Source organism: Callospermophilus lateralis, chromosome 1, assembly GCF_048772815.1.
Source record: "Callospermophilus lateralis isolate mCalLat2 chromosome 1, mCalLat2.hap1, whole genome shotgun sequence".
NCBI classification, from domain to species: Eukaryota; Metazoa; Chordata; class Mammalia; order Rodentia; family Sciuridae; genus Callospermophilus; species Callospermophilus lateralis.
The window spans coordinates 5,451,582-5,476,847 of record NC_135305.1 but is presented as its reverse complement, the minus strand read 5'-3'; the positions used below and the strand labels follow the sequence as shown (position 1 = coordinate 5,476,847).

General features: G+C 40.5%; 2 protein-coding genes and 1 non-coding gene across 16 annotated transcripts in view; 2 read left to right on the top strand and 1 right to left on the bottom strand.

Moving 5' to 3' along the window:
• Positions 1–23,054, bottom strand: part of Kmt2c (lysine methyltransferase 2C) — a 266,290-nt gene extending 243,236 nt beyond the window's left edge. For 12 of the 13 annotated variants that reach the window (XM_076831532.2, XM_076831540.2, XM_076831521.2 and 9 more), the window contains exon 1: positions 22,086–22,443. In XM_076831532.2, coding sequence (XP_076687647.2) covers positions 22,086–22,246 — 161 coding nt within the window. In that variant the 5' untranslated portion in view covers positions 22,247–22,443. Of the gene's footprint in view, positions 1–22,085; positions 22,444–22,993 lie in introns of those variants that run through there. The other variant, XM_076831496.2, reaches the window with a different exon arrangement.
• Positions 13,987–14,059, top strand: Trnav-uac (transfer RNA valine (anticodon UAC)). Its single transcript has one exon. It is a non-coding gene; the product is annotated as a tRNA-Val (tRNA).
• A 180-nt stretch (positions 23,055–23,234) lies between the features above and the next one.
• Positions 23,235–25,266, top strand: part of LOC143379104 (uncharacterized) — a 52,690-nt gene continuing 50,658 nt past the window's right edge. For both annotated transcript variants that reach the window (XR_013155526.1, XM_077109698.1), the window contains exon 1: positions 23,235–23,853. The gene's annotated coding sequence lies outside the window, so the exon portion shown is untranslated. The remainder of the gene's footprint in view (positions 23,854–25,266) is intronic.

Genomic DNA, 25,266 nt, shown 5'->3' with positions numbered 1-25,266 from the left:
ACACACTTGTAATCCCACCAGTTTGGGAGGCTGAGGCGGGAGGATCCCGAGTTCAAGGCTAGTCTTAGCAATTTAGTGAGGCTCTGAGCAACTTAATGAGACCCTGTCTCAAAATAAAAAATAAAAAGGGTTGCGGATGTAACTCAATGGTAAAGAGTCTCTGGGTTCAATCTCTAGTACCAAAAAAGAAAGAAGGGAAGAGAAGGAGTGGGGATGAGAGGGAGGGAAAGAAAATACAAGACAGAAGGACATAAAGAAGGAAAGGAAAGAAGAACAGTTACTATTTGGGAAATCAAGATAGGCCATCAATATAAACATGAAAGAAAGATCTAATATATAAATTGCAGAGGAAATAAAAATGATATAATGATGGGGGCAAGGAAGCCAAATCCTCATTTATCAGAGCAGAAATCTATCATAAAATGAATTATAAAACAAGCATATTATTTAGTCTTAATTAATGTCAACAAACAATTTGTAAGCTTTGGGGAGTGGTGCTAAGGAGTGAGGAAGAGTTACTGATTTTTATTTTAAACATTCTGGGCTATAGCACCTTTCAATCATGAATACTACTGGTTTGTAAAAAGTTTTAATGGACTTAAAACCTCAAGGAATACTGATTTTACCCTGAAAAACACAAGGCATAAAATAAAATTCTCCCCATATTCTAACTTAAGTTTAATCTTCTCTTCTTCCAAAGTACCAGGATATTCAATCATCTCAGACTTTACAATTATTTAAGAGGTATTTGTAGACAACTAAATAAGTCAAGTTACAGGACTGGATCATCCATGTCAAAATAAAATGTAACCATAACTAATTCACAGTACTTCAACGAGCCAAAATTTTCATATTCATATAAGGTTTCTTAATTTTAATAGTTGATCATAAATATGAAAATAAATATTTCAGACCTTTTTACTATATTGCTTTAGGTTTTATTAATGTTAATGGTATAAACATTCCAAACCCAACATAATTTACTTCAATCTTTTTCTTTGTACTTTTTTAAAAAGAATTTATTAGCCTTTATTTCTTTTTTCTTATAACTTTATTTTATTTATTTATATGTGGTGGTGAGGATCGAACCCAGGGCCTTGCACGTGCGAGGTGAGCGCTCTACCACTGAGCCACAACCCCAGCCCCTTTCTTTGTACTTTTTATAATATAAAAAAATTTAATCTGCCAGAATTTGTTTTGTTTTTGGTTTGAGTCTCTAATTGCCTTCCTTCTTCTCATATTTTTCACTATTCTTTGTTTTGGGGCAGGGCAGGGGTACTGGAGACTGAAGATTGAGAGGAGAAAGAACTTAAGGCTTACTTATAACACAAGATACAAAAAGGAACAAGTTATCACTGTATGTGGGCTGGGGCTGTAGCTCAGCCCCAGAGCGCTTGCTTGCCCACCATGCATGAGGCACTGGTTTGATCCTCAGCACCACATAAAAAATAAATTAATAAATAAAGATACTGTGTGTCATTATATGAAACAATGTAGTTAAAATTAAAAAAATGTTTATGTAAAACTACAGAGTACTAGGTTTGTAGCAGGACAAAAATATGTAGATAAGAACTAACTCTAGCCAGGTTCCAGCAACTGGAAGCTAAAGCAAGTTCAAGGCCAGCCTCTGCAATTTTGTGAGACCCTGTCTCAAAATAAAAAATAAAAAGGACTAGTGATATAATTCCTGGGTTCCATACCCAACACACACAAAAAACAAACAAGCAAACAAAAAACAAACACTCCCGCCCCCCCCCAAAAAAAAAAAAAAAAAAAAAACTAGAAGAAACATGGCTGATTTTAACCTGTGGTGGAAGATCCAAGTGAGACATCAAAAATAATAATAGGAATATCTTAAAGCTTTTTTTTTTTTTTTTTTTTGAACCAAGGATTGAACTCAGGGGCATTTGACCAATAAGCCAATCCACAGCCCTATTTTGTATTTTATTTAGAGACAGGGTCTCACTGAGTTGCTTAACTCCTCATTTTTTGCTGAGGCTGGCTTTGAACTTGCGATCCGGCCTCCAGAGCTACCAGGAAAACAGGCTTGCGCCACCATACCCTGTAAAGCCATTCTTTTCATCAGACAAAAAGGTTTTTTTGGTTAGGCTGTTGGAGGGTGTGGAGGTGGTTTCTCCTTTTCTGCAGACAGGTGACAGCTAAAAAGATGGCTGCAACATCACAGCCTATAGCATTTACTGTTCCGGGTAGCAACATCCCATTCCAAAAACAGAAGCTGACTTGTTTTGCTGTTTTGGTTTGGTTTGGTTTTCTGCAGTTCTAGAGATCAAACTCAGGACCTCACACTTGTCAGGCAAGAACTCTAACAGTGAGCCATATTCCCAGCTCCCAGAGCTCTCCCCTTTTTTAATAAAACATCTAAGAACAGACTATGATTTACTTTCCCAAAATATCAATTATATCATGAGGAAGTTTCCATACAGCAACATTTTTATAATTATGGCATGCCATCAACAGCAGTTAAACAAATTAGTGCAACTGTTCACAGACAGAACATTCAGATCCAGTCCACAAAGAGCACCAAGTGCTGTGCTAGCCATACAGACAAAAGCATCACACGCCAGGCTTCTGTTCCAGCACAGACCCACCTTTTCCATCATCCATGAAATGCAACAATAACAAAACATTAAAAAAAAGGTACAAAATTCCGCTCAAACCAAAAGATAGGAAACAAATAACTTGACACCTGAATTGCACTGTCATTAAAATGAATAAAGAAAAAAATGGTTTAGTATTCTTTAACAGGCATTGGGTGGTTTAGGATGAATGCATCCATATCATGTCCTTCAGTATTTTACATTCTGTATGTTAAGTGTTAAATATGTGCAAAAAGCAACTATACAACTATAGCAATAAATATTTTATTATAAAGTATGACATTTTACATTAGAGATAGCAAATATCTATTCAGAAAAATACACTATTGATTATTCCCTTTTCCAATCTATTTTGCTGTACTATCCTTTTTCAAATTAACAGTCCCTAAGGAAAATATAACATGCACTTCTGTTTTTGTTTGCTCCCCAGTACTGGGAATTGAAGCTAGGATGCTCTACCACTGAGCTATGTCCCCAAACCACTTTGTTTCTTATTTTGAGACAGGTCCCTCTAAATTACCCATGCTAGCCTGGAACTTGCAATCCTCCTCCCTCTGCTTCACCACCAGCTGGAGTTACAGTGTGCACAACTTTGTCTGTCCAATTCAGTTACTAATTAACACCACTTTTAGAAAAATGGCCAAAAATATTTTGTTCACTAGGTTTAAAAACCAAAAACAAATCAAACTTATTTATAAACAGGCAACACTTTAATCTATCATAAAACTTAATCTAGAAGAAATGGTTTATCATAATTAACACATACTGCAAGATTTTGTAAGAAAAACAAGTAACTATTGTCACCTGAGGTGAATATGAGTTTAACTGTGAACATAATGAAGTTAAACCTCTGCTATCAAAGATAGTTTTACTTAAAAAGAGAACATATATTTAACTCAACATACCAGTTTTCTTTCAGCTTAAAACAAGTTCTCTAGAAATATTATAGAATTGTAATAGCTTTGGGTCTTTTTTTCTTATTCTGATCTAATTAAATTCTAACAATCAGATTACCAGAAGAGAATGTTAAAATGTTGATTAAGGAATAAAATATTTTATTTGTTGGGTTGCTTGGTTGTTGTTTTAAATTATAACAGAACTAAACATATGGAAAAATGTGCTGAAAATCCTCAATTCTGTAATGGTATACCTCAAAGTGCTTGAGTTTTCAAATTACATAAATATTTCAAACTGTTAAGATTTATTATTACCAGGGCTAGGGACACAGCCCAGTGGTAGAGCACTTGCCTAGTGTGCATAGGCTCTAGGTTCAATCCCCAGCACTGCAAAAAAAGAAAAAATTACTATTATCATTTAAATATTCTACAAAAGTATGTCTCATATACACACATAAACTTATACAGAATTGGACTCAAAATGCTGTTATTATAGCATAACTAATAAAAGTCCATGACACTAACTAAAAAACCCTGAAAAGCAAAGAAGGGAGATACATTTTATTCCCATTGCTCTTTGTTGTTGTTGTTGTAGATGGTCACAGTACCTTTATTTTATTTTATTTTTTATGTGGTGCCGAGAATAGAATCCAGTGCCTGGCGTATGCTAAGCAACCGCTCTACCACTGAGCCACAACCCCAGCCTCCCCCATTACTCTTTTATCAACCAACTTCCAAATACAGAATACAAAACTGTTATGATCATTTGTTCCTTCCAATCTAGATTTGATTCCACGATAAAAACATACATCTCCATAACTAGTGCTACCAAATTTAATGATCAATAACATTAAAGACAACAGTTCTTTTTGTTTTGACTTTATTTTTAATAATACACTCCAAGACAAGTCATCCTTCAGAACCAGATGCAAAAATATGATCCTATAAAAACTTCTCAGCCTTAGGGCATCTGGAGTTCAAGTTCTTTTTATTATCATCTTACATCTCATATCTAAACCATTTTACGAACCCTGCTCCCATGGCTAGGGTGAGTAACACAACCCTGCAGATCCACTGGAGATTGCAGGCAGCATCAGCGGCTCCCAACCACATCCTGCCAACCTGGTGCCCAAGCAAGAAGAATCAAAGATGCATTAAGACTCTGCAAGTTCCAGGGCCACTACCCTCTGGCCACATACCACCCTTCTCCTCCACCACCACCACCACCACCACCTACGCCCAGAACCTACAAGAAAAAGGGGGCACCCAAGGAGGAGGAGATAGAAACACCACTAGAGAAAGTAGATCCAACATATAGCAGGCATCTAAAAAAGGTGGGATGGATTTCTCAAAAGCCCAGACCCGGAATCCTGCCACAGCCTGGGAAACGCCTTCAAGGTTAACTCTTTGCAAACCATTTAAAGGAACTTTCCCCTTCGATGCTTAATTCCAAAAAAAGCAATAAGTGTGTTTTTATCACTTTATATTATTTAAAGCAATTTGGCTGGAAGCAACAGATTACACAACAAAGAGGGGAAAAACACATCAATCTGCATCACAACACTTAAAAAAAAAAAAAACTTAGGTTAATCCTATCAGTAAATCTTTTCCAATCTATGATCTCTGGAGTAAGGAAATAAAAATAAATATTAAACATCTGAAAAGATCTTCAATGTAGGCCAAAAGTCCTACTTGGGCCTTAGTCTGCCAACCAGAGCCATTTAACAAAGGAAAGTTTTCATTTAAATGTCTAATTAAGATGTTGCAACCAATTTTTCTTCCTCACATTTATAATTGTTTACTTTTCTAAGAGGGGTTTTGATTTTTTTTTTCTTCTGGGGATTGAACCCAAGGGTGCTTAACCACCGAGCTACATTTCCAACACACACACACACACACACACACACACACACACAAACACACCACCCCGGGGAAGGGGGTGGGGGGCTTCTTTTTTTTTTTTTTTTTTTTGAGACAGGGTCTCACCAGCTCTGGGCCTTGCTAGGTTGCTAGGGTTAGCCTTGAACTTACAATCCTCCTGCCTCAGCCTCCTGAGTCACTAGGATTACAGGCACACACCATGGTGCTGACCTATAAGTGTTTTTTTAAAACCACCTTCTCCACACCTCAAAACAGCAACTACAATTATGGACAATCATCCTCCTGTTCAATAAACAGTTCTCCTTTTTCCAACTTTTTAATCCTTCATGAAGCTGGCCAAATGTTTTCCACTCCTGGGACTAAACAAATAAAAACACTATGTAACTGTAACCTACTTCTGTTGTTCAAATAAACTAATAAATGAGTTAAATGATGATTTAATAATGGTCTTGGGTTACCAAAGAATACCTATTTTAAAATAAAGAAATGTTTTAGACTTTCCATATAGGAGGAGAGAAGGAACAGGGTAAGCAGAGGTCAAGGATGGACTTTACTTCCTTAGAGGCCAGGTCAAGAAATTACTTTTTCTGTTCTGGTATTCTATAAAATCTTACCAATTCAAGAACCCTGATTATACAGTATCACTTTCCATAAAATGGTCTCCAAATCTAAAATGTAATGGCAATCCCACTAAAGTCCCAAAATCATAAAACTAAAAGGAGTTAAGTTCTAAGACAAAATCAAGACAGCAGCCTTCTACAAAAATACTGACTGCACACCGGGCACAGTGGCGCATACTTGTAATCCCAGGAGATCAGGAGGCTGCGGCAGAAGGATCAAGAGTTCAAAGCCAACCTCAGTAACAGCAAGGCCTTAAGCACCTCCAGAGACCCTGACTCTAAATAAAATATACAAAGGGCTGAGATTGGGCTGGGGATGTGGCTCAAGCAGTAGCACGCTCGCATGCCAGGCCTGGGTTCGATCCTCAGCACCACATACAAACAAAGATGTTGTGTCCACTGAGAACTGAAAAATAAATTTTAAAAAAAATTTAAAAAAAAAAAAAAAAAGGGCTGGGATGTGGCTAGGTAGTTAAGCACCCCTGGGTTCAAACCCTGGTACCAAAAAATACTGACTGCAGCTAGGTGTGGTGGTGTATGCCTGTGATCCCAGGAGTTTGGGAGGCTGAGAGAGGAGGATGGTGAGCTCAAAGCCAGCAGCAGTAACAGCAAGGCCCTATGGAGACCCTGTCTCTAAATACAAAAAGGGCTGGAGATGTGGCTCAGTGGTTAAGTGCCCGTAGATTCAATCCCTGGTACCAAAAAAAAAAAAAAAAAAAAAAAATACTAACTGCATCACTCATGCTTGTACACAGGACAGGCCAATTAGAAACACAGGTTTTGGATTAGAAGAAACACAGAAGTCTACTGTTTTATTATAACCAAATTTAATAGTGTTACCTGGAAGAACCATCTATAATGAACTGTGAAATTATGTTAAAAAAATGTTTAGAAGACACAAAGCAAAAGTTTATCATTTTTATTTATAGTTTATCATAATCATTTCCAAATAAAAATTGTATACAAGTTTCAATCCCAGGATTTTTAAAAAAATTTTTTTAGTTGTAGATTGACACAATATCTTTATTTATTTTTGTTTTTGTGGTGCTAAGGATCAAATCCAGGGTCTCTCACACATGAGGCAAGCACTCTACCACTGAGCTACAACCCCAGCCCTTAATCCCAGGATTGTTTTTCTAATTTATTTACTTTAGTTGTTGATAGACCTTTTCTTATTTACATACAGTGCTGAGAATCAAACCCAGTACCTCACTCCTTCAAGACAAGTGCTTTACCACTGAGCCACAGCCCCAGCCCCAATGCCAGGATTTTTGTCTTAATTAAGTTAAAGTCATTTAGAAAGTATATATGAAGCACAAATATTTGCCAATGGTGAGAATCACTCAAATTGGGTTTAACAAAAATATTGTATGTGGGAAAATCATTCCTATCATCATCAACAGACTTCCTTCACACCTTCGTTTTTGGTTGCCCTTCCACCACAACCCAAATTAAGATGCTGCACAATGGCATAATCCTGTGCATCCGAAGCTTGTCAGTAGTAAAATTAATCAAATACCGCTGCTTTAATTAACTCACCACTCCCCTCACCCACTCCATGGTCACCTCAGTCCCACATGACAGCCCCCAAACCTCTAAATGTCACCTGCAGACACAGTGGGCAGGTGAAGTCAAGTACTTTGTGGAAGCATAGGGCTGCTTCAATAACAGCTGCCAATATAATTTACTCAGAAAAAAACAATGAGTTAAAGAAAAATAGGATATGGATGATAGTAAATGAACATGTTACTTAAGTAAGTAGATCTGCTTATCTGTGCTCAAACGTTAAACCATTTTTCATTAAATTTATGAATAATTTAACTTCTCCCGCATGAGCCACATCCCCAGCCTTTCTCAATATTTTCTTGATGAAAAAGGAGATATTACTAATCCTAACTTATCATCAAAGTAAAGGGACAATGCTATGATACTGTGCCCCAGTACTGTGCTCAAGTAATGAGAAAGAGAATGAAAATGAACAAAAAAAGAGCATCAAGGGCTGAGGATATAGCTCAGTTGGTAAACTGCTTGCACAAGGCCCTGGGTTCAATCCCAGCACCACAAAATAAAAATAAATAAATAAATAAAAGAACATCAAATGTTTTAACTTTCAAGGTTGGGGCTGTGGCTCAGTGGTAGAGCACTCGCCTAGCATGTGCAAGGCCCTGGGTTCGATCCTCAGTACCATATAAAATAAAGACATTATGTCCACCTACAACTAAAAAATAAATAAATATATATATATATATATATATATATATATATATATATTAAAATGTTTTTACTTTCGAAAAAGTGGAAATTCTAATGTTTTGTTAAAAAAAAAGGGAACTTCACTATGCAAAAGATTATTTTCTGAAAAACCAAGTGAGGCAAAATACAAATGTCTTTATGTATATAAAGAGCTTAAATTAATAATATGTAAAAACACCATTCCCTCAATAATTAAATAGCCTCATGATTGGGCAATTCACAAGAAATACAAGTACTAGCGAGGCACAGTGGCACACGCCTATAATCACAGTGATTTAGGAGGCTAAGGCAAGAGGATCACAAGTTTGAGGCCAGACTAGGCAACTTAATGAGACCCTCAGCAACTGAGCAAGACCTCTCTCAAAAAATAAGGGGCTGGAATTGTAGCGCAGCAGTAGAGCGCTCACCTAGCATGTGTGAGGCACTGGGTTAGATCCTCAGCACCACATAAAAATAAATAAATAAATAAATAAAGGTATTAGACACAATATAACTAAACTAAAAATTATATGAAAAATAAAAAGAAGTGGGTATGTGGCAATGTAGCTCAGAAGTAAACTGCCCCTGGATTCAAATTACCCAATACCAAAACAAATTAATAAATGCAAACAGTAATTTTTTTTTTGGGGGGGGCGGGGGTTAAACCCAGAGGCACTTAACCACTGAGCCACATACCCAGCCCCTTTTTTTATTTTGAGACAAGGTCTTGCTGCTGGCTTTGAACTTCTGATCCTCTTGCCTAAGCCTCCTAAGCCCTGGGATTATAGGCATGTGCTACCTTAGGCCCAGCTCAAATAGGAAATTTTTTAAATGTTCAATAGAACCACTAAGTCAAGTAAATAATTAAGATTGAAGTACTGTTTTCCAATTATTAAGCAAAGAATTTGATACACCATGAACAAAAAGATTCAAGGAAAATGGCCCTACCACACATTGCCACTGATATTATGAACTGATATGGTCATTTTTGAGGGAGAGACATTTCAATTTTTATTTTTTTACTGTACTGGAGATTGAACCCAAGGGCACTCTACCACATCCCCATCCCTATTCATTTTTGCTCCTGGGGATTGAAGTCAGGGTAGCTCTACCACTGAACTACATCCCCAGTCTTTAATTTTCTATACAGGTCCTTGCTAACTTGTCCAGACTGGCCATGAACTTGCAATCCCCCTGCCTCAGCCTCCGGGGTAGTTGGAGACTATGGGTATGCATCACTACTCAGGGCCTCAAAGTTTTAATGAAAGTTTAAGAGTTTATATTTAGTAAAATCTACTTAGAATTCAGTAATAGACGCTGTTCTAAGGCTTTCTTAACATGTATACTCTCCTTAATTCTCTCAATGACAATAGTATATAAGAAATCTGTTATCAATTCTATTTTATAGGTGAGGTAAGTAAACATACACAGAGAGAAATTAAATAGTTTACATAAATCCAACAACTAGAAACTGACAGAGATGGAATTTGACACCAAAAAATGAACAATAGAGCCTATACTCTGGTCAAGACACATGGACAATCCTAAAATCTTTCTTTCTTTTAACCTAGTGACCCAGTCTAGGGAAATATGCCCTATAAAATTAACTCAAAATATAAAAAAGGGTTCTATATAAAAATGTTTGCCAGAGTAATGTACACAGCAGCAGAAGGTGGGGGGTTAGTGAACAGGGCAACAGGAGAAAGAGGTGGGGGGGCTACTCAGTTTACTCAGGTACCCTTCAAAAATTGCGAAGGTTAATAACATAAACATTTTCAATTCCCAGTACCAAAAAATATATATATATATTTAACACGTTAAAGGCAAAGTAGGCAACAAAATCTTATTTCTACCATGACTACTTCCATAAAAGCAAATCATGCACATGAAAAAGCTGGAAACAGATCAGAGTAACAGTTTGTACATTAGAACGGCAAGGAAGAGTGAATTTTTATTTTTTTACCCATGTTCCAAATTTTTTGCAACATATCATTTAAGTAAAATTAAAGTAACCAAAGTAACAGATTTCCACGATTAAACATCCACAGGTAACATGATGATAGTAGAAGAAATTCAGACTCAACCTGAAAAAGAGCAATGTTTGATTCCAAAAGTTTTAGAAAACAATATTAAATAAGAATCTGAATCATGCTCATCTTAAACTAAACTTAAATTCTATTTTAATCAAAGTTCAAATAAGTCCCAACCTTATTTGGGACTTACTAGAATTACTCCAAAGACCAGAAGTAGCCTACATAACGTGGGTAGGTAAAAGTTACCATGAACTTGAACAGGATTCACAAATACAACTGAGAAGTATGAGATCTTGTAAATAAACATTTGATATTAACTCTGACAATAACTAAACCCAAAACTAGTTTTCTTAAACTCAAATGACAAGTTCTTACCCAGCATTGTTCTCCAATGACAGTACTGAGTTAGTAAGGAGGATCCAGGACACCTGTCACCACAGGACCCCTGCAGTGCTTCCATGCTCCAGCTCTTCTAGCAATAGTTCCACCAGCCCAGGGAGAAGGGAGAGGAAGATAAAGGGGCTCAACAGAAAGAAGCGTTGACGGGAGGAGTAAAGGGTCGCCAGGGAGGCTAACAAGTGAGCTATATTCTAAAGACAAAGGAAAAATAAGAGGAGAGATGAGATCAGAAAAAGAAAGGGAGGACAATTCATGACACAAATTATTACTGTGACGGAAAAAGAAAAAAAGTCTACACTTGGATACATTCACATGCTTCATCATCTTTAAAAAAAAAAAAAATCACAAAAACATAAACCAAAGAATATCAGAAACTAGTCACTAGGGCTCAATGTTGAAAGCCCTGTGGTCAAGCAGGAGACACGCACAGCCACCTTCCTCAGCTGAGTTCTGACGGTGCAGCTCTCATGCTGCAACACTGGGGTTTCCACTCGGACTTTCCTATTAATTGCACTTGAAGTACTGAATCCAGGCAGCCTAAGGTGTCTGTGCAGCACCTCACTGCCACTCGCTATGCTTCCATGGGCCTGCTCGGGCACAACCAAAACAGGCACTTCTGACACACACCAGGCACAGTCTGCTGCAACATGACAAGGCCCACAACAGATCATCATCTGAAGAGTTTTCACAAGAAGAAAAAGCAATGATACTGTCTGCTTTCTAAACTGCTCCCTTCAAGGACCCAGCATGGAGGAGAAAGAAATTTCATCCCATCTTACACCCAAGACAGTTTTCATCACAGAGCACTTCCTGCTTATAGAAATGCTCTTGTTCCAGGGGCTATGAACCCTGAACCCCCTCAAAGCTTCTGGATACACATCAGATTGTCCCTGAATCCTCTCAAATTACTCAAAACTTACACATCTAGATTCACGTACATATTCTACAGTGGAAAGAGAGAATACACCAAAGGAATCCATAACTCCAGAGAGATTAAGAACCACATTCCACAGAACCCACACTGCGCTCTGACAAGTCAGTTGGGCAGATCTCTTCTCTTACTGCTCGTGCCTATTTAATAAAAATACAGGACCCATGCTACCTACTGTCCGCCGTCACTTGTCAATTCCAACAACCTTGAGAAACTGGTGCTGTTATTATTCTACTTAGCAGATGGAATAATTGAAGCACTAAGAAATCAAGTCATTTACCCAATATCACACAGCTGTTTGAAAACTATAAAACTTCTCCAAATGAAGTGTGACTATTCACTTGTGCACAGATTTTTTACTTCTGAAATGTCTTTCTGTTTAACACTCACCTGATTCAGGGAGAAAATTAAGTGACTTTTATCATCAAAGACTCATCTTTGCTAGATTGCCAACTACAAATACATAGACCAGGAAATTCAGGAAAGGCCTTAAGAATCACATTAACTGAAGGAGGACCTTGAAAGATGTTTGTCCTGGGATAAAACCTGGTTTGGAATTTTTAAGCTAAGAATCTGATAAATTTAAAGGTATCTGTTGATGACATGATCCTGTCTGGAGAAAATCCTGAAGAATCTATAAAAACTACTAATACTAATAAGTGAGTTTAGCAAGATAACAGAATACATAACCAATAAGCAATTCTATTTCTATATACTAGCAACAATTTTTTAGTGAAATTAAGAAAATTCCACTTAGCACAGCATCAAAAAGTACTATTTAAGGAATAGATGTAGCGAAAAATGCACAAGATTGCTTTAGACTAAAAATCATGTTAAAATTAAAATTCTTCATTACACTGAAAATTATTGCTGACGGAAATTAAAATCAGAGGTCATTCATTTGATGCTTAAAAATCACATTTGACAGAACGTAAGTTCCAGTTTTATGGTTGCTTTTCCAATACAGGCATGATGTTTCTCCTCTCTTTTAACATTCAATGACTCCCCTACCTATTGTCTGCAGTAAAAAATCAAAAATCCCAATTTATACCTTCCCTTCCTCTTTTGCCACATAAAACAAGTGTTTTTTTGTTTTTTGGCTTTTTGGTTTTTGTTTGTCTATCTGTTTTTTTGTACCAGGAATTAACCCTCACGGATGTTTAACCACTGAACCACATTGCAGCCCTTTTTACTTTTTACTTTCATACAGGTTCTCAGTAAATTGAGGAGGCTAGCCTTCAACTGCAATCCTCCTGCCTCAGCCTCCCAAGTCACTAGGATTACAGATGTGCACCACTATATCTAGCAAGATTTTTTCCTTAAAAGGCCAAGGCCAGAGTCAGTCGGACTCAAATCCTGACTCAATCTCTCACTATGTGACTTTCCTGAAACAACCTCTTTATCTATAAAACTGAAACTAACAATTGTGCCGTGTGATAATTACTAAAATATGGTTAGCTTCTGGTAAGCACTAGAAGTGTCTAAAATATACCAGCCAAGTTCTATTTTCTTACCTACCCTGCTCCTAAAGTGGTTCTCTTGGGAGAGTTTGTTTTTATTTATCAAGACTCCCTAAAATAAGACTGAAAATTGGTGCAACCACTATGGAAAGCAACATGGAGATACCTCAAAAAACTTGGAATGGATGCATCATCTGACCCAGCTAGCCCACTCCTAGGTTTATACCCAAAAGACTTAAAATCAGCATACTACAGTGATGTAGCCACATCATTGTTTATAGCAGCTTAATTCACAATAGCTAAACTGTGGAACCAACCTAGATACCCTTCAAGAGATGAATGGATAAAGAAATGTGGTGCATATACACAATGGAATATTACCCTGCCTTAAAGAAGAATGAAATTATGGCACTTGCAGGTAAATGGATGGAACTAGAGAATATCATGCTGTGTGAAATAAGCTAATCCCAAAGAACCTAAAGCCAAATGTTTTCTCTCATGGCCGAATGCTGATCCATAGAGGGGCGGGGAAAGGGATATTGAAGAACGAAGGAACTTTGGTTTGTGTAGAGGGAAGTAAGAGAAGTGAAGCTGTGCGGATGGGAAGACGGTAGAATACCCTATATACATGTACGATCACACCACCGCAGTGACTCTGCACCATGTACCAAGACGAATAAGAGGTGTGCTCCGTTTGTGTACAATATGTCAAAATACATTCTACTATAAAATAAATAAATATATTTAAATACCAAAAGTAAGCTAATTTACTAGAAAGAAGTATGGATGAATATATATTTAAAATCATAGATGTATATTACTTTCTAAATATTTTTCCTTTTTATTGAAAATTGATTAAAGGAGATATTGGAAAAAATTTCTGCAATTGATATGTAAAAGAATTAACATCCAGGCTGGGGATATAGCTCAGTTGGTAGAGTGCTTGCCTTACATGCACAAGGCCCTGGGTTCAATCCCCAGCACCACCAAAAAAAAAAAAAAAAAAAAAAAGAATTAAAATCCTTAATATATTATGTGAAATAGCTTTAACAGAAATGAAATATTAGCAGATTCAAGAGAAATGTACAACATGATGCTATCTATATAAAATTGTTCACCTATGCTTACAGTCCAAAAATGTATATAAAAATATACTATATCTTTGTATAAAAAAGAATAATATGGTATAAAAAATAATATTCTTGGGGCTGGGATTCTGGCTCAGAGGGAGAGCATTCGCCTTGCATTCATGAGGCACTAGATTCAATCCTCAGCACCACATAAAAATAAAAAAAAATAAAGATATAACTAAAATAATAATAATAATATTCTTATATGCATGGGGTAATTTTTTGATAATTTCATTTTCTTCCTTGACAATATTTGTATTAAGATTTTATAATAAACATCTAATAATTATTTTTTTTAAAAAAGACTCCCTAAAATAAGGTTTGCCTTCTCTAAACTTCTTCAACACTTTATGCAAACTTCTACCATAACATGTCATTCTGCATTAGTAGTATGCACTGACTTGTGAGGAACTGAAGCAAGGGATCTTGTTTTATTTTGGTCTCTCCAATGTATAGTACACCATAGATGCTCAGTAAGTTCCTTTTGTCTAACATGTTCCTGGGACAACGAATAGAAAACAAAGTAAACCTGACTGAGAAAAAAACATATGCTTACGGAACATATCCTAAAGAAAAAGAAAAAAGATTTTTAAGTCACCTATAACTCATTACATTATATAGCAACATTAATATCTGATTCCTTCCCTCCTCCCATCTACATGAATGGAACAAAACCATGAAGCACAGTAAAGAAAGAATCAAGAGTCAAACCCCTATGCTTCCTGTTTTATTTCTAGCTCTGGAAATGTCTTTTATATTTAATTGTATATTAAATTCAACCCCTTAATTAAAATGCTGTAATATAAAAGTCTACCAGTCACATTCAATCATAGGTAACAAAAAATACTCCAAAGTCAAGTAATTTGTGGGCTACCCTCTCTAGTGTTCATTAGTGCTCTTCACCACGTATTTCCAGTTGTCTCTCCAGACTCATGATTGGGTTTACTTCCTCGTTTCCATGAAGTCAGGTACTACAACACTACTTTTTCTAGCCAATGAAACAAAGAGAACTGACCTGCCACTTCTGGGTGCTATTTTTAACAGCCAGAGCATCATCTACCATGTTCTTTTTCCAATACTGGCAATGGTGGAAGGACAGAGTGGAGCCCCCTTCAACCTCCAGAGCTAAGAGCAGAGCTGCCAATTCAGCCCAGGACAAACACACAGCACAAGCAGGAAATAAACCCCTGGGGACGAAGCCACTAAAAATTGCACTTCTTTCTTACCACAGCATAATCTAGAGATTCTGACATACACATAAACAGTACTTAATATTTCTCCACATCACCCCAACTTCAGTGTTAAGACTATTCTGCACAAAACAGGAACTCTGGTCTATCAGCAAGTTTTTAAAATAAGAAATGTAGGGCTGGGGATGTGGCTCAAGCGGTAGCGCGCTCGCCTGGCATGCGTGCGGCCCGGGTTCCATCCTCAGCACCACATACAAACAAAGATGTTGTATCCACCGATAACTAAAAAATAAATATTAAAATTCTCTCTCTCTCTCTCTCTCTCTCTCTCTCTCTCTCTCTCTCTCTCCCCCCCCCCCTTCTCTCACTCTCTTTAAAAAAAAAAAAAGAAATGTAGGTATGATGTTTTTAATGGGAAAAAAAAAAACAATCAAAGAATAGCAGAATGAATTTTTCAATGAAAAGATTACAAAACTTTAACTGTACATAAAAAAGGCACAGAGGAGCTGAGCAAGATAGTATATGCCAGTGATAAGGGAGGCTGAGGCAGGAGGATCACAATTTCTTGGGTTTTTTTTAATATTTATTTTTTAGTTGGACACAATATCTTTATTTACTTATTTTTATGTGGTGCTGAAGATGGAACCCAGGGCCTCCCATGTGCTAGGCAAGCGCTCTACCGCTGAGCCACAACCCCAGCCCCTGGAGAATCACAATTTCGAGACCAGCCTCGGCAACTTAGCAAGGCCCTAAACACTTAGCAAGACCCTATCTCAAACTGCTGAGGATGTAGCTCAGTGGAAAAGTGCCCTTGAGTTCAATCCTGAGTAACACCCCCCCCCACCCATAAAAGGGACAAAAGTAGTACTTAAGTGGGAACATACTATTAATCTACTCTCCACAAAATAAAAACTTCTACTTCATCCTTATCATGCTGAGTTCACTAAACTAGGGTTGGAGGTACAGATCGTGTGCCTAGCATGTGTAAGGCCCTGGGTTCAATCCTCAGCTTAAAAAAAAAAAAAATAGACTAGAGACTCAGAATTCAACAGAACACTGCAAACACTACCTATCAACTGGGGCTGGCCTTCAATCATTTGCCACCCCAAGTAGTTCAACATCACTATTAGATGTTATAAACTGCTCAACATGGGAAAGACTTCTGGCTGCTTCATGGTTCACTATTCCCAAAGTTAGTAACCAGACTCTGAATATTAGGCAGCAACATGCTCAGCAAAGGGACTGCACTCCCAGACTCCTCTGCAGCTACACGGGCTACTGTGCCTAGATTCCAGCCATGACACAAAAGCTAAAACATGCCACTTCTGAGAAGTATTTTTCAAAGGGAGAGCTTGTACCCTTGGTCTCCTCTTCCTCCAATCTGCTTCATGGGACACAAGACAGAATAACTGGGGCTCTAGAAGCCATTATGCAGTCTTAGGGCAACAGCTATACTCCAGAAACCTCTAAGTAGTGAGATAGGAGACAAGACCCTGGTGACTTTGTAGTGCAGAGGCACCATACCAGCCTACTGCCCACATTCCAGAATTTGATGTGAAAGAGAATTAAACACCCAATTCAAGTCACTATTATTCTGAAGTTATCTATCACACATACTGAATCCTTACACCCTGCTGTTGGCAATAGGCTCAGAAATACAACCCAGATCTTTCAACAGAGTCCATGACATAGAAAAATAAATATATGAGATCTCTGTTAATAAGTCAAAAAGGTAAAATAATACCTTTCTTTAATGTTAATGATTTTAATTCTGCTATTTTCCTATTATTATCTAATTATAGTCCAATCTACAGAGATAACTGCATTTTTAAGTATCATTTAAACTCAACAACAGTAACCTATCTCTATTTCAAAATACTGTAGGGAAATAAGGGCCAAAAGCAGAGGACAGCCTCATTTAACTATCTCAGAAAAAGAAGTTCAAAAAAGAGTATGCTTGTTATCGTTTGTATCCCACACATTAAGTTCTTAGAGGCTCTAACTCATAAAGCCAAGCCATCTGCGTCTATTACATACTGCTGATCAACAACCACCACAAAATAGATTAAAACAACCATTTTATTTATTCATGATTTTACAAGCTGGGCTAGGCTCAGCTGCATGGTTCCTCTGCTACTCTCACTGGTGTTCGCTTTTGTGATTGGGTTCACGGAGCAGGTCACCCAGGGTCTGAACCAGAGTATAAAGCCCACACTGATTAGTCTATCTTCAAGAACCATCATGGCGTGGTACCATCCCCTATATTAGGCTTCTTTTCTAGTTACACTCACCAGGAAAACACCTTGTTACTTCCCTCCTCAATAATTCCATGCCCACTATATATTCTCTCTCTTTTCACTCTACTTTCAGCAATCCCTCAAGGCTTAATTCAAGTACTACTTCTCTAAATCTTTGAGGACTTCTCTCTGCCACAGTAAATCTGGAAGAATTGACTGTCCATCCCTGCACATGGTGCCTGCACAACTTACATGCTCTGTAACGTGAAAGATCTAAGAACAAGCTAATAGAAAGCATAAGACTTTTCAAACCATTTCACAATTGTGCACCGTACATAATCCCTGCTGTCATAAAACAACAGAAGCCCCAGGTGTGGTGATGCACGCCTGTGATCTAGGGACTCAGGAGGTTGAGGCAGGAGGATCACAAGCTTGAGGCCAGCCTGGGCAACTCAGTGAGGACCTAAGCAACTTAGCAAGACCTTGTCTCAATATAAAAAAATGAAAAAGAGCTGGGGATGTGGCTCAGTGACAAAGTACCCCTAGGTTCAATCCTCAGTATCAAAAAAAAAAAAAAAAAAGAAAGAAATGTAGAATAATTCTATATTTTGTATAAACCTTTTCTAAAATATTGAAGTATAAAAAGAGCTGTGTCATTTGTCCTTAACTTGTCCCTAAGTCCCTCAAATTCTCCAAGTAAAGAACTGACACTTCCAATTCTAATTTCAAAATTGGTATTTCTACTATATTTTCACAATAACCACCAGCATACATTTATATGCAAGGGTCATCATAAAAAATAAATTATTTCCATGTTATTCCATTTATCACTGAGTCACATCCCTATAACTTTTGCAACTTATCTTGTCAAGTTGTTCTGAAAATAGCCACTGTAGCAGAAACATGATAAAGAGATTTTTGAGAAAGTAAGAAGGAATTAATCAACTTGTTGAAATTAAAAGATAAAAGGAGACCAAAACAATATAGAAAAAAAATTAAGGAAACAGAAACACACAAACACACACACACACACACACACACTGATCAGAGAGTTTATTCCAGGGCTGGGAAGTAGCCATCTGGCATGCATGAGGCCCTGGGTTCTATTCCCAGTTACTGCAGGCGAGGGGTGGGGGAGGGGATGTGAGCCATATAATTATGCTCCAGGTAGCTCTCCAATATAATAACTGTCCTCTGAAAAGACAGTGGTTCAGGGTATAAACAGTTGACTCAAAAAGGGCCAAGGACAGTGCCTGACAAATCCTATCCCTACCACTTGCTGATACAGCACCATCCCCACTCTATTCCTCACATCAGCTTTGATAACTTGGTAAGAAATATGGTAGAATGTTTCTTTGGCTTCCCAACTTAGTAATGTGAATTTATGGTCTAAGGAAGGAGAAAATAAAATCAAAGCTTCAGGAAAAGTTCTGTTAATAGAAAAATCATTAGACTTCTTACATGTACTCACCCTGGCATGAATCACTTTGCCAGTGGTAAGACCTGATAAAAGATTATGAGCTACTCCAAATAAGCAAATAATTAGATAGTCTTTACAGTTAAGGAGAACTTTAAGACAAATGTAAATTTCAGTGTTCCACTTGACATTTGTACAACAGGAAATCACTATTTATGTACCACTTTTCAAACTGTACCTCTAAAATTAATAACTTCATTTTAAATATTTTAATTTTAGGTACTAAACATAATTTTTTAAATAGTTAATGTAAAGTCAGTAAGTATGTAGCCTATGCTTTTTTTTTTCCAGTTGTAGAAGGACACAACTTTATTTTATTTATTTTATTTTATATGGTGCTGAGGATGGAACCCAGTGCCTCACATGGGCAAGTGCTCCACCACTGAGCTACAACCCTAGTCCCTAGTCTGTGCTTTTTAAATATGATAAAACACATACACACAAAAAATAAGCTAGCTAAAACAATAAACTGCTCTATTTAATTGCCAAAAATTCACCCTCTAGGAAAGCATAACAGGCAGCACACTACTATTTTTTAATCCAAAGACAAATACACTATTTAAAAAATGTCATGTTATTTCTGTAACTTATTCCACTAAGTTAGTGACCATCTAATTATCATTGCCCATTTTAAAACCATTGTCTTTTACATTCCACAAAGAATACTTCCATTTCTTCAGTGAATTGCTTGCAATTTCACATTATTTCATGATTATAAACCTCAATTACATTTGTTATACACAACAGTTTTGCTTTCAGGGTGCCCACTGACCAAATACAGGGTCTTTTCAGCATGGATTCTAATATGGTGTGGAGACACAGTGAAAAACCTTCTCTTTGCTTTCTATTTCACTTTTTTTTTTTTTTTTTTTTTTTGCTTGCTTTCTATTTCACATGCTATTTTTCATTCACACAATTCTAAAACAATTGGAGATTCCATGCCCTTGAAAAGCCACCTAATTTTAAAGAATTCACTGAAAGATTGGAACCAAAGTTATCACTAGACTTACTTTCCCTATAAGAATACTATACTGGGGTGGTGGGGGAAGAGGCTTGGTAGAGAGCTCACGTAACATGATTGAGGCACTAGGTTCGTTGCTCAGCACCTCATAAGTTTAAAATAAAGATATTGTGTACACCTATAAGTAAAAAACAAATATTAAAAAAGAATACTGTACTAGCTAATAAATATAAAGGAAAAGATTCTTCTAAGACATTTCCCAAAGTTTTGATAGTTTATATTGTTGCATTACATTATCATTCTCTGGAAATTTTTCAACTCCTCAAAAAGCCACCTTTTTCTTCATTTATAATATGAGATAAAAACTAAAATAAGAAAGTGATTAATACACTAAATCAACATTCCTTTGGTGCTCCCTGGACTTGCACTAATACAACTGAACTCATTTCAATAGTAAGAGCATGTGCATGTGTGTACAACACATGCTTGCTTTCTTGGGAGGCTAGGAGTGTTGAGAGCATAGACAAGACTACCCTTTCTTTCTAAAGGAGAAATTTAAATGCAAATACAAAACCCGATCTTAAATTCATGTTCAATAAGAAACCAAGAAATATTTTTCACACAGTAAAAACGGGAAACGAAGTAAAATCCTAATATGGTTTGTCCCATGTTGCTTTAAAGAATACAGAAAAGGGGCGAGAAGTCTACAGTTACTTAAAACTCCACCTTCCTTCTCAAATTTTAGTTAATGCAGGCATATCGATAGTATTTCATATCCGACATTGTATTACAAGTGGTATAATAAACAAACTCTAACTTTGTATCACAAAGAAGCTAATACAAAGATGGATACATCCTGTGCTTGTTTCCCTCAAGATCTGTTACATGTTACAGCTAGGTAAGAGCTGGCAACAAAGTATGGAGACAACTGAAGGCCCCGAATCATTTTGTAGTTTAAAAAAAAAAAAAAAAAAAAAGTATATTCGGTTAGGAACTTTAGGGGTTCCCACAACCCCAGCCCTGCTATGGCTCAGTAACACTACTATTTTTACTCCAAATCACCAAACATAACAATACTACTCCTAAACGACTGCATCTGAACCAGAGTCTAGCCATCAACGGGCTGGCGTGCACAGGTCCCAGCGCACCCCTCCACGACCAGCAGTTCAATGAGAGTATCATACAATGGAATGAGTAAGCAGCACACGCCATTCTACAACTTCGAGAAAGACAAGCAGGGATCTTCCACAGCACCCCGAAGAGCCACAATAGCTGAGCGACTCACTGGCAATAAAACGGGTTTCTTAATTTACAGGCAAAGTTGCCGCAATTGCCATTTTGCAGAACCACCCCTAGGCACCTCGGTGGCTGGGGTGCAGGGTCCTCAGGTAACCTCGAAAACGGACTGAAACCGCCTCCCAGTCCCGCTGGAGCCGCGGCTGCAAGTCGGGCCACAGCCACCCGGCGTCCTCCGGGTCCAGGAGCTCCCCGCCGCGGGCCCCGTGTAGGCACCGGCCGGGCTTCCGCAGCCCGGGTAGCCCGCACCTGGCCGTGCACTCGGGCGCCGGAGGGCGCCGGGGGTGGGGGAGAGGGAGCCCGGGGCTCTTAACGCACCCCAAGGAACAGCGGCAGGTTGGGTCAGGAAAAGTTGCGAGAGCCGCCAGCTGACAAAGGAGGCCCTGCCGGCTCCTCCGGCTGCTCTCGCCGGCCGCCCGGGACCACCCGGCCTGGCGTTTGACAGCTCGGGCCGCGGCCGCCCGCCACCTGGGTGCGCGTCGCAGTGCCAGTGACGCCCGGCCAGGCCACGGAGTCTACAGAGCCGTCCCCGAGCAGCGCAGCCCCGGGCGGCAGCGCGCGAGGCGGAACTAAAAGTAAAGTGCGCGGCGCGGGCGGCGGGACCCCGCGTCCGCCAGCGCCGGGCCACCCCCGCGGGCCGGGGGCGCGGGCCGGGCCGGGGGCGGGCGCCTGACAGCCCGCGCCCCGCGCCTCCGCGGCCGCTGGCTCCGCGCGCTCAACTTACTTCTTTCTGGCTCTCTGGAAAGGGGAAGCGCCATCTTTGCGAGGCCGGCCCCGAGGTCTTTTGTCTGCGGCTGCGGGGCTCGGGGCCGGGGCTCCGGGCTCCTCGGGGGGTGGTGGCGGCGGCTGCGGCTGCTCCGCGCTCCGGTCCTCCTCCGACGACATCCTAGTCACCAGGAAAGACACATGGGTCCCGGTCCTCCTCCTGGGGGGCTCCTCCCGCCGCCGCGGCCGCCGCCGCCGCCGCTGCTGCTCGGGTTCCTCCTCCCCGGCTCAGCCTCTCGCATTTCCCGCAGCCCCGGGAGCAGCAGCAGGTACCGGGAGAGGCGGCCGCGGGGAGCGAGCAGGACACGCACTCACACACATCGGCGCGGGAGCGCGCTCGCGGCGCGCGGGGGCCGGCGGGGGCGGCGGTGCGGGGCGGGGCGGGCGGGGCCGCGGTGCGGGGCGGGGCGGGCCGGGCCGGGCGGCGGTGCGGGGCGGGGGCCGCGGGCGGGCGGGGCGGGGTGGGGCGCGGGCGGCGGCGGGCGGGGCGCCGCGGGGCGCCGGGGTCTTGCCGCGCCCCTCCCCCAGCCCCCGCGGCGCGCGGAGAAAGGGCCGCGGCGGGGGCGACGGCGGGCGGGCGGGGGTCGCGGGCGGTGCCCCTCCCCCGCCGGCGGCAGTCCGCCCGTCAGACGCCGCGGCGAAGTTTTGACAGCTGCTCCAGTTGTTGTGGTGGGTTCCGGGCGGCGCGAGCGCCGGCCCCCCGCTCGCTCGCGCCCGCGCGCACACGCTCGCTCGCACTCGCTCGCCCTCCGGGGCAGGGGAGGAGGAAGTTTTGCGGGTGTGCGTGCACCACACACACACACACCCCACCGTGGCCGTCGCGCGAGGCCCGCGCCCGGCTCCCCCGGGGCGACCCGCACCACAGACCTCTCAAACTCGCCGCCGTCTCGCCCACACACGGCCGCTCGCGCCCCCGCCCCCGCTCCCGGCCCCCTCCCGCCCCCCGCGCCCGCTGCCACTCACGGGGCTGGCTCCGCGCATGCGCCGCTCCGCCGCCCGCGGACGCGCCGCCGTGACCTCACGCCCCTCCCCCGCGCCCCGCCCGCTCTGACGCGGCGCCGGCCCGCGCGGCTGCGGCCCCACTGCGCCCCGGCTCGGGCGGCGCCAAGCTGCGGACTTGAGTCCGGGATCCGGAGCCCAGCGGGGTCGGCCCTTGGACACCGGCACGCGACGCCTCCGCACCCCCGCCGGCGCCCCAGGCCCGGTGTCACCCGAGGTCCATGGTGGCGGGCGGCTGTGCAGAAGAAACGCGGTGCAAGTTGGTTACGGTGCAGTTGCGCTGAGAGTGCGAGGTTATAACGTCATTTTTTAAAATCCAGAGAGGGCTTATAAAGCTGTCAGGCAAAAAGAAGCTCAACAACTTGGCAAAAAAAAAACGCTTAAACACACGGTGCGGTTTTCGTGTTCATTGTGTTGTGCTGGAGGGACTAAGACCCAAGTGACTCCGAGACCCCTCTCCGGAAAGGCAGAGCCGGCTGGAGGAGCCCCTCGCCCCTTCTCGGAGCACAGCCACGCAGGGAATGTCCTGACGGAGAAGGTCTGCACAGTGCTCTCTCCTGCTTTCCCGTCCCTGCTCGTCACCACAGGGAGTGAAAACTGCACCTTGGGACTAGGGGACTATTAAGACCAATCAGCCCTTTGTGGAAGGACTGGGGTAAACTGTCACTCTGTCGGCACCTACTCTGGGCCCCGCGCGCTTTCCTTCCACCTTCCCAGCACTGTGAAAGGTAAAATAGTATATGCTTCTTTTCCACAGTGTTGTTGCCACCTTTACCTCCCAGTAGCCAGTACATTAACTTTGAACTGTGTTTCCTACTTGGGAAAATTATACACACTTTGATTTCCAGAGCCTATTGAAATTGAAACTATAGGGTTTTGGGGTTTTTTTCCCCTAATGGCCAAAATGAGGAACATAGTAAAATAGACATTTTAATCCTTCAGAGTTTAATCCTTGCAGGTTTTTTCAAGTTTACTAAATTTACAGCTAGATGAACTTTGGGACTGGGAGAGAGGGCTGATATGGTAAATACAAATTATAAATTTAAAGTATCTGTTACATATAGAAATATAATATATAATTATTGATAAACTTATGTGATATATTTGAAGTTAATTATTATTAAGGACAAATATAAAAACTCACCCTTTTACATTTATTTCTGTACATTGCACAAGTACATCTTCAAAATTGGGTTCTTGATCCAAATGTTCAGCTGTCCTCAATACTGAAATTAGAATACTCATTTCCACTGTGAGTTTCAGTTGCACAAAATTACACATCAAAATAATTGACTTTGTTACACTTTTTCAACACTTGGGAGAATTTAAGTGTAGATGTGTATATGCAAATTGCAAGTCACTACTGCTGGAGAGTTAAAAGGAAATAAAGACAGAGCAGAAATGGGGTAGAGTGCATGGAAGTGTAGCAATAGAGCTTGTGTGTAGAGATACTTCGGGAAAGATAAAGGCTGATGTATGAGTAAGCCTGGCTTTACATCTCCATTTCTCTGACCACTGAGCATACAGGGAGCTGGGATCTGTTTTCACAAAGCCGATAGCCAACTCATTGACATGAAGTTACCATGGGCAGAGCAAATAAAATATAAGCCATGGTGCTGATAAAGGATTCAAGGAATACTTATTCAACACAAATAAAGGTTTTCCAGAGGTTTTTCCATCTCAATCATCCAAATTATACAGCTCTGAGACCTCCCTGGCAAAAATTCAGGAATCATGTAGCTGAGGTTCCTCAGATTATATAGTCAGAAAGATATGAGTGTCTGGAAGAGGGATCAATGCAATTTAAAAAAAAAAAAAAATAGAATGTCTACATTCTAATAAGTACATTCTAAATGTGCATTTAAAAAAACATGGTAGATATTCACTAAACTGTTAATAACAACAATCACCTCTGAAGGACTGCATCACAAGGGACTTTTACTTTCCATATAACAATTTTCTAAAGTAGTTGAAATAACTATAATGCAACAGCAAAAATCTTTTTAAACAAGTAAAATAATTGGACTCTTTCAAGTGTATGCATATATATTTTAAATGTTGTGGGGGACTATGTGGGACTTTTATTTGCAGTAAGAACAAGAGGGGGCTGGGGATGTGGCTCAAGCGGTAGCGCGCTTGCC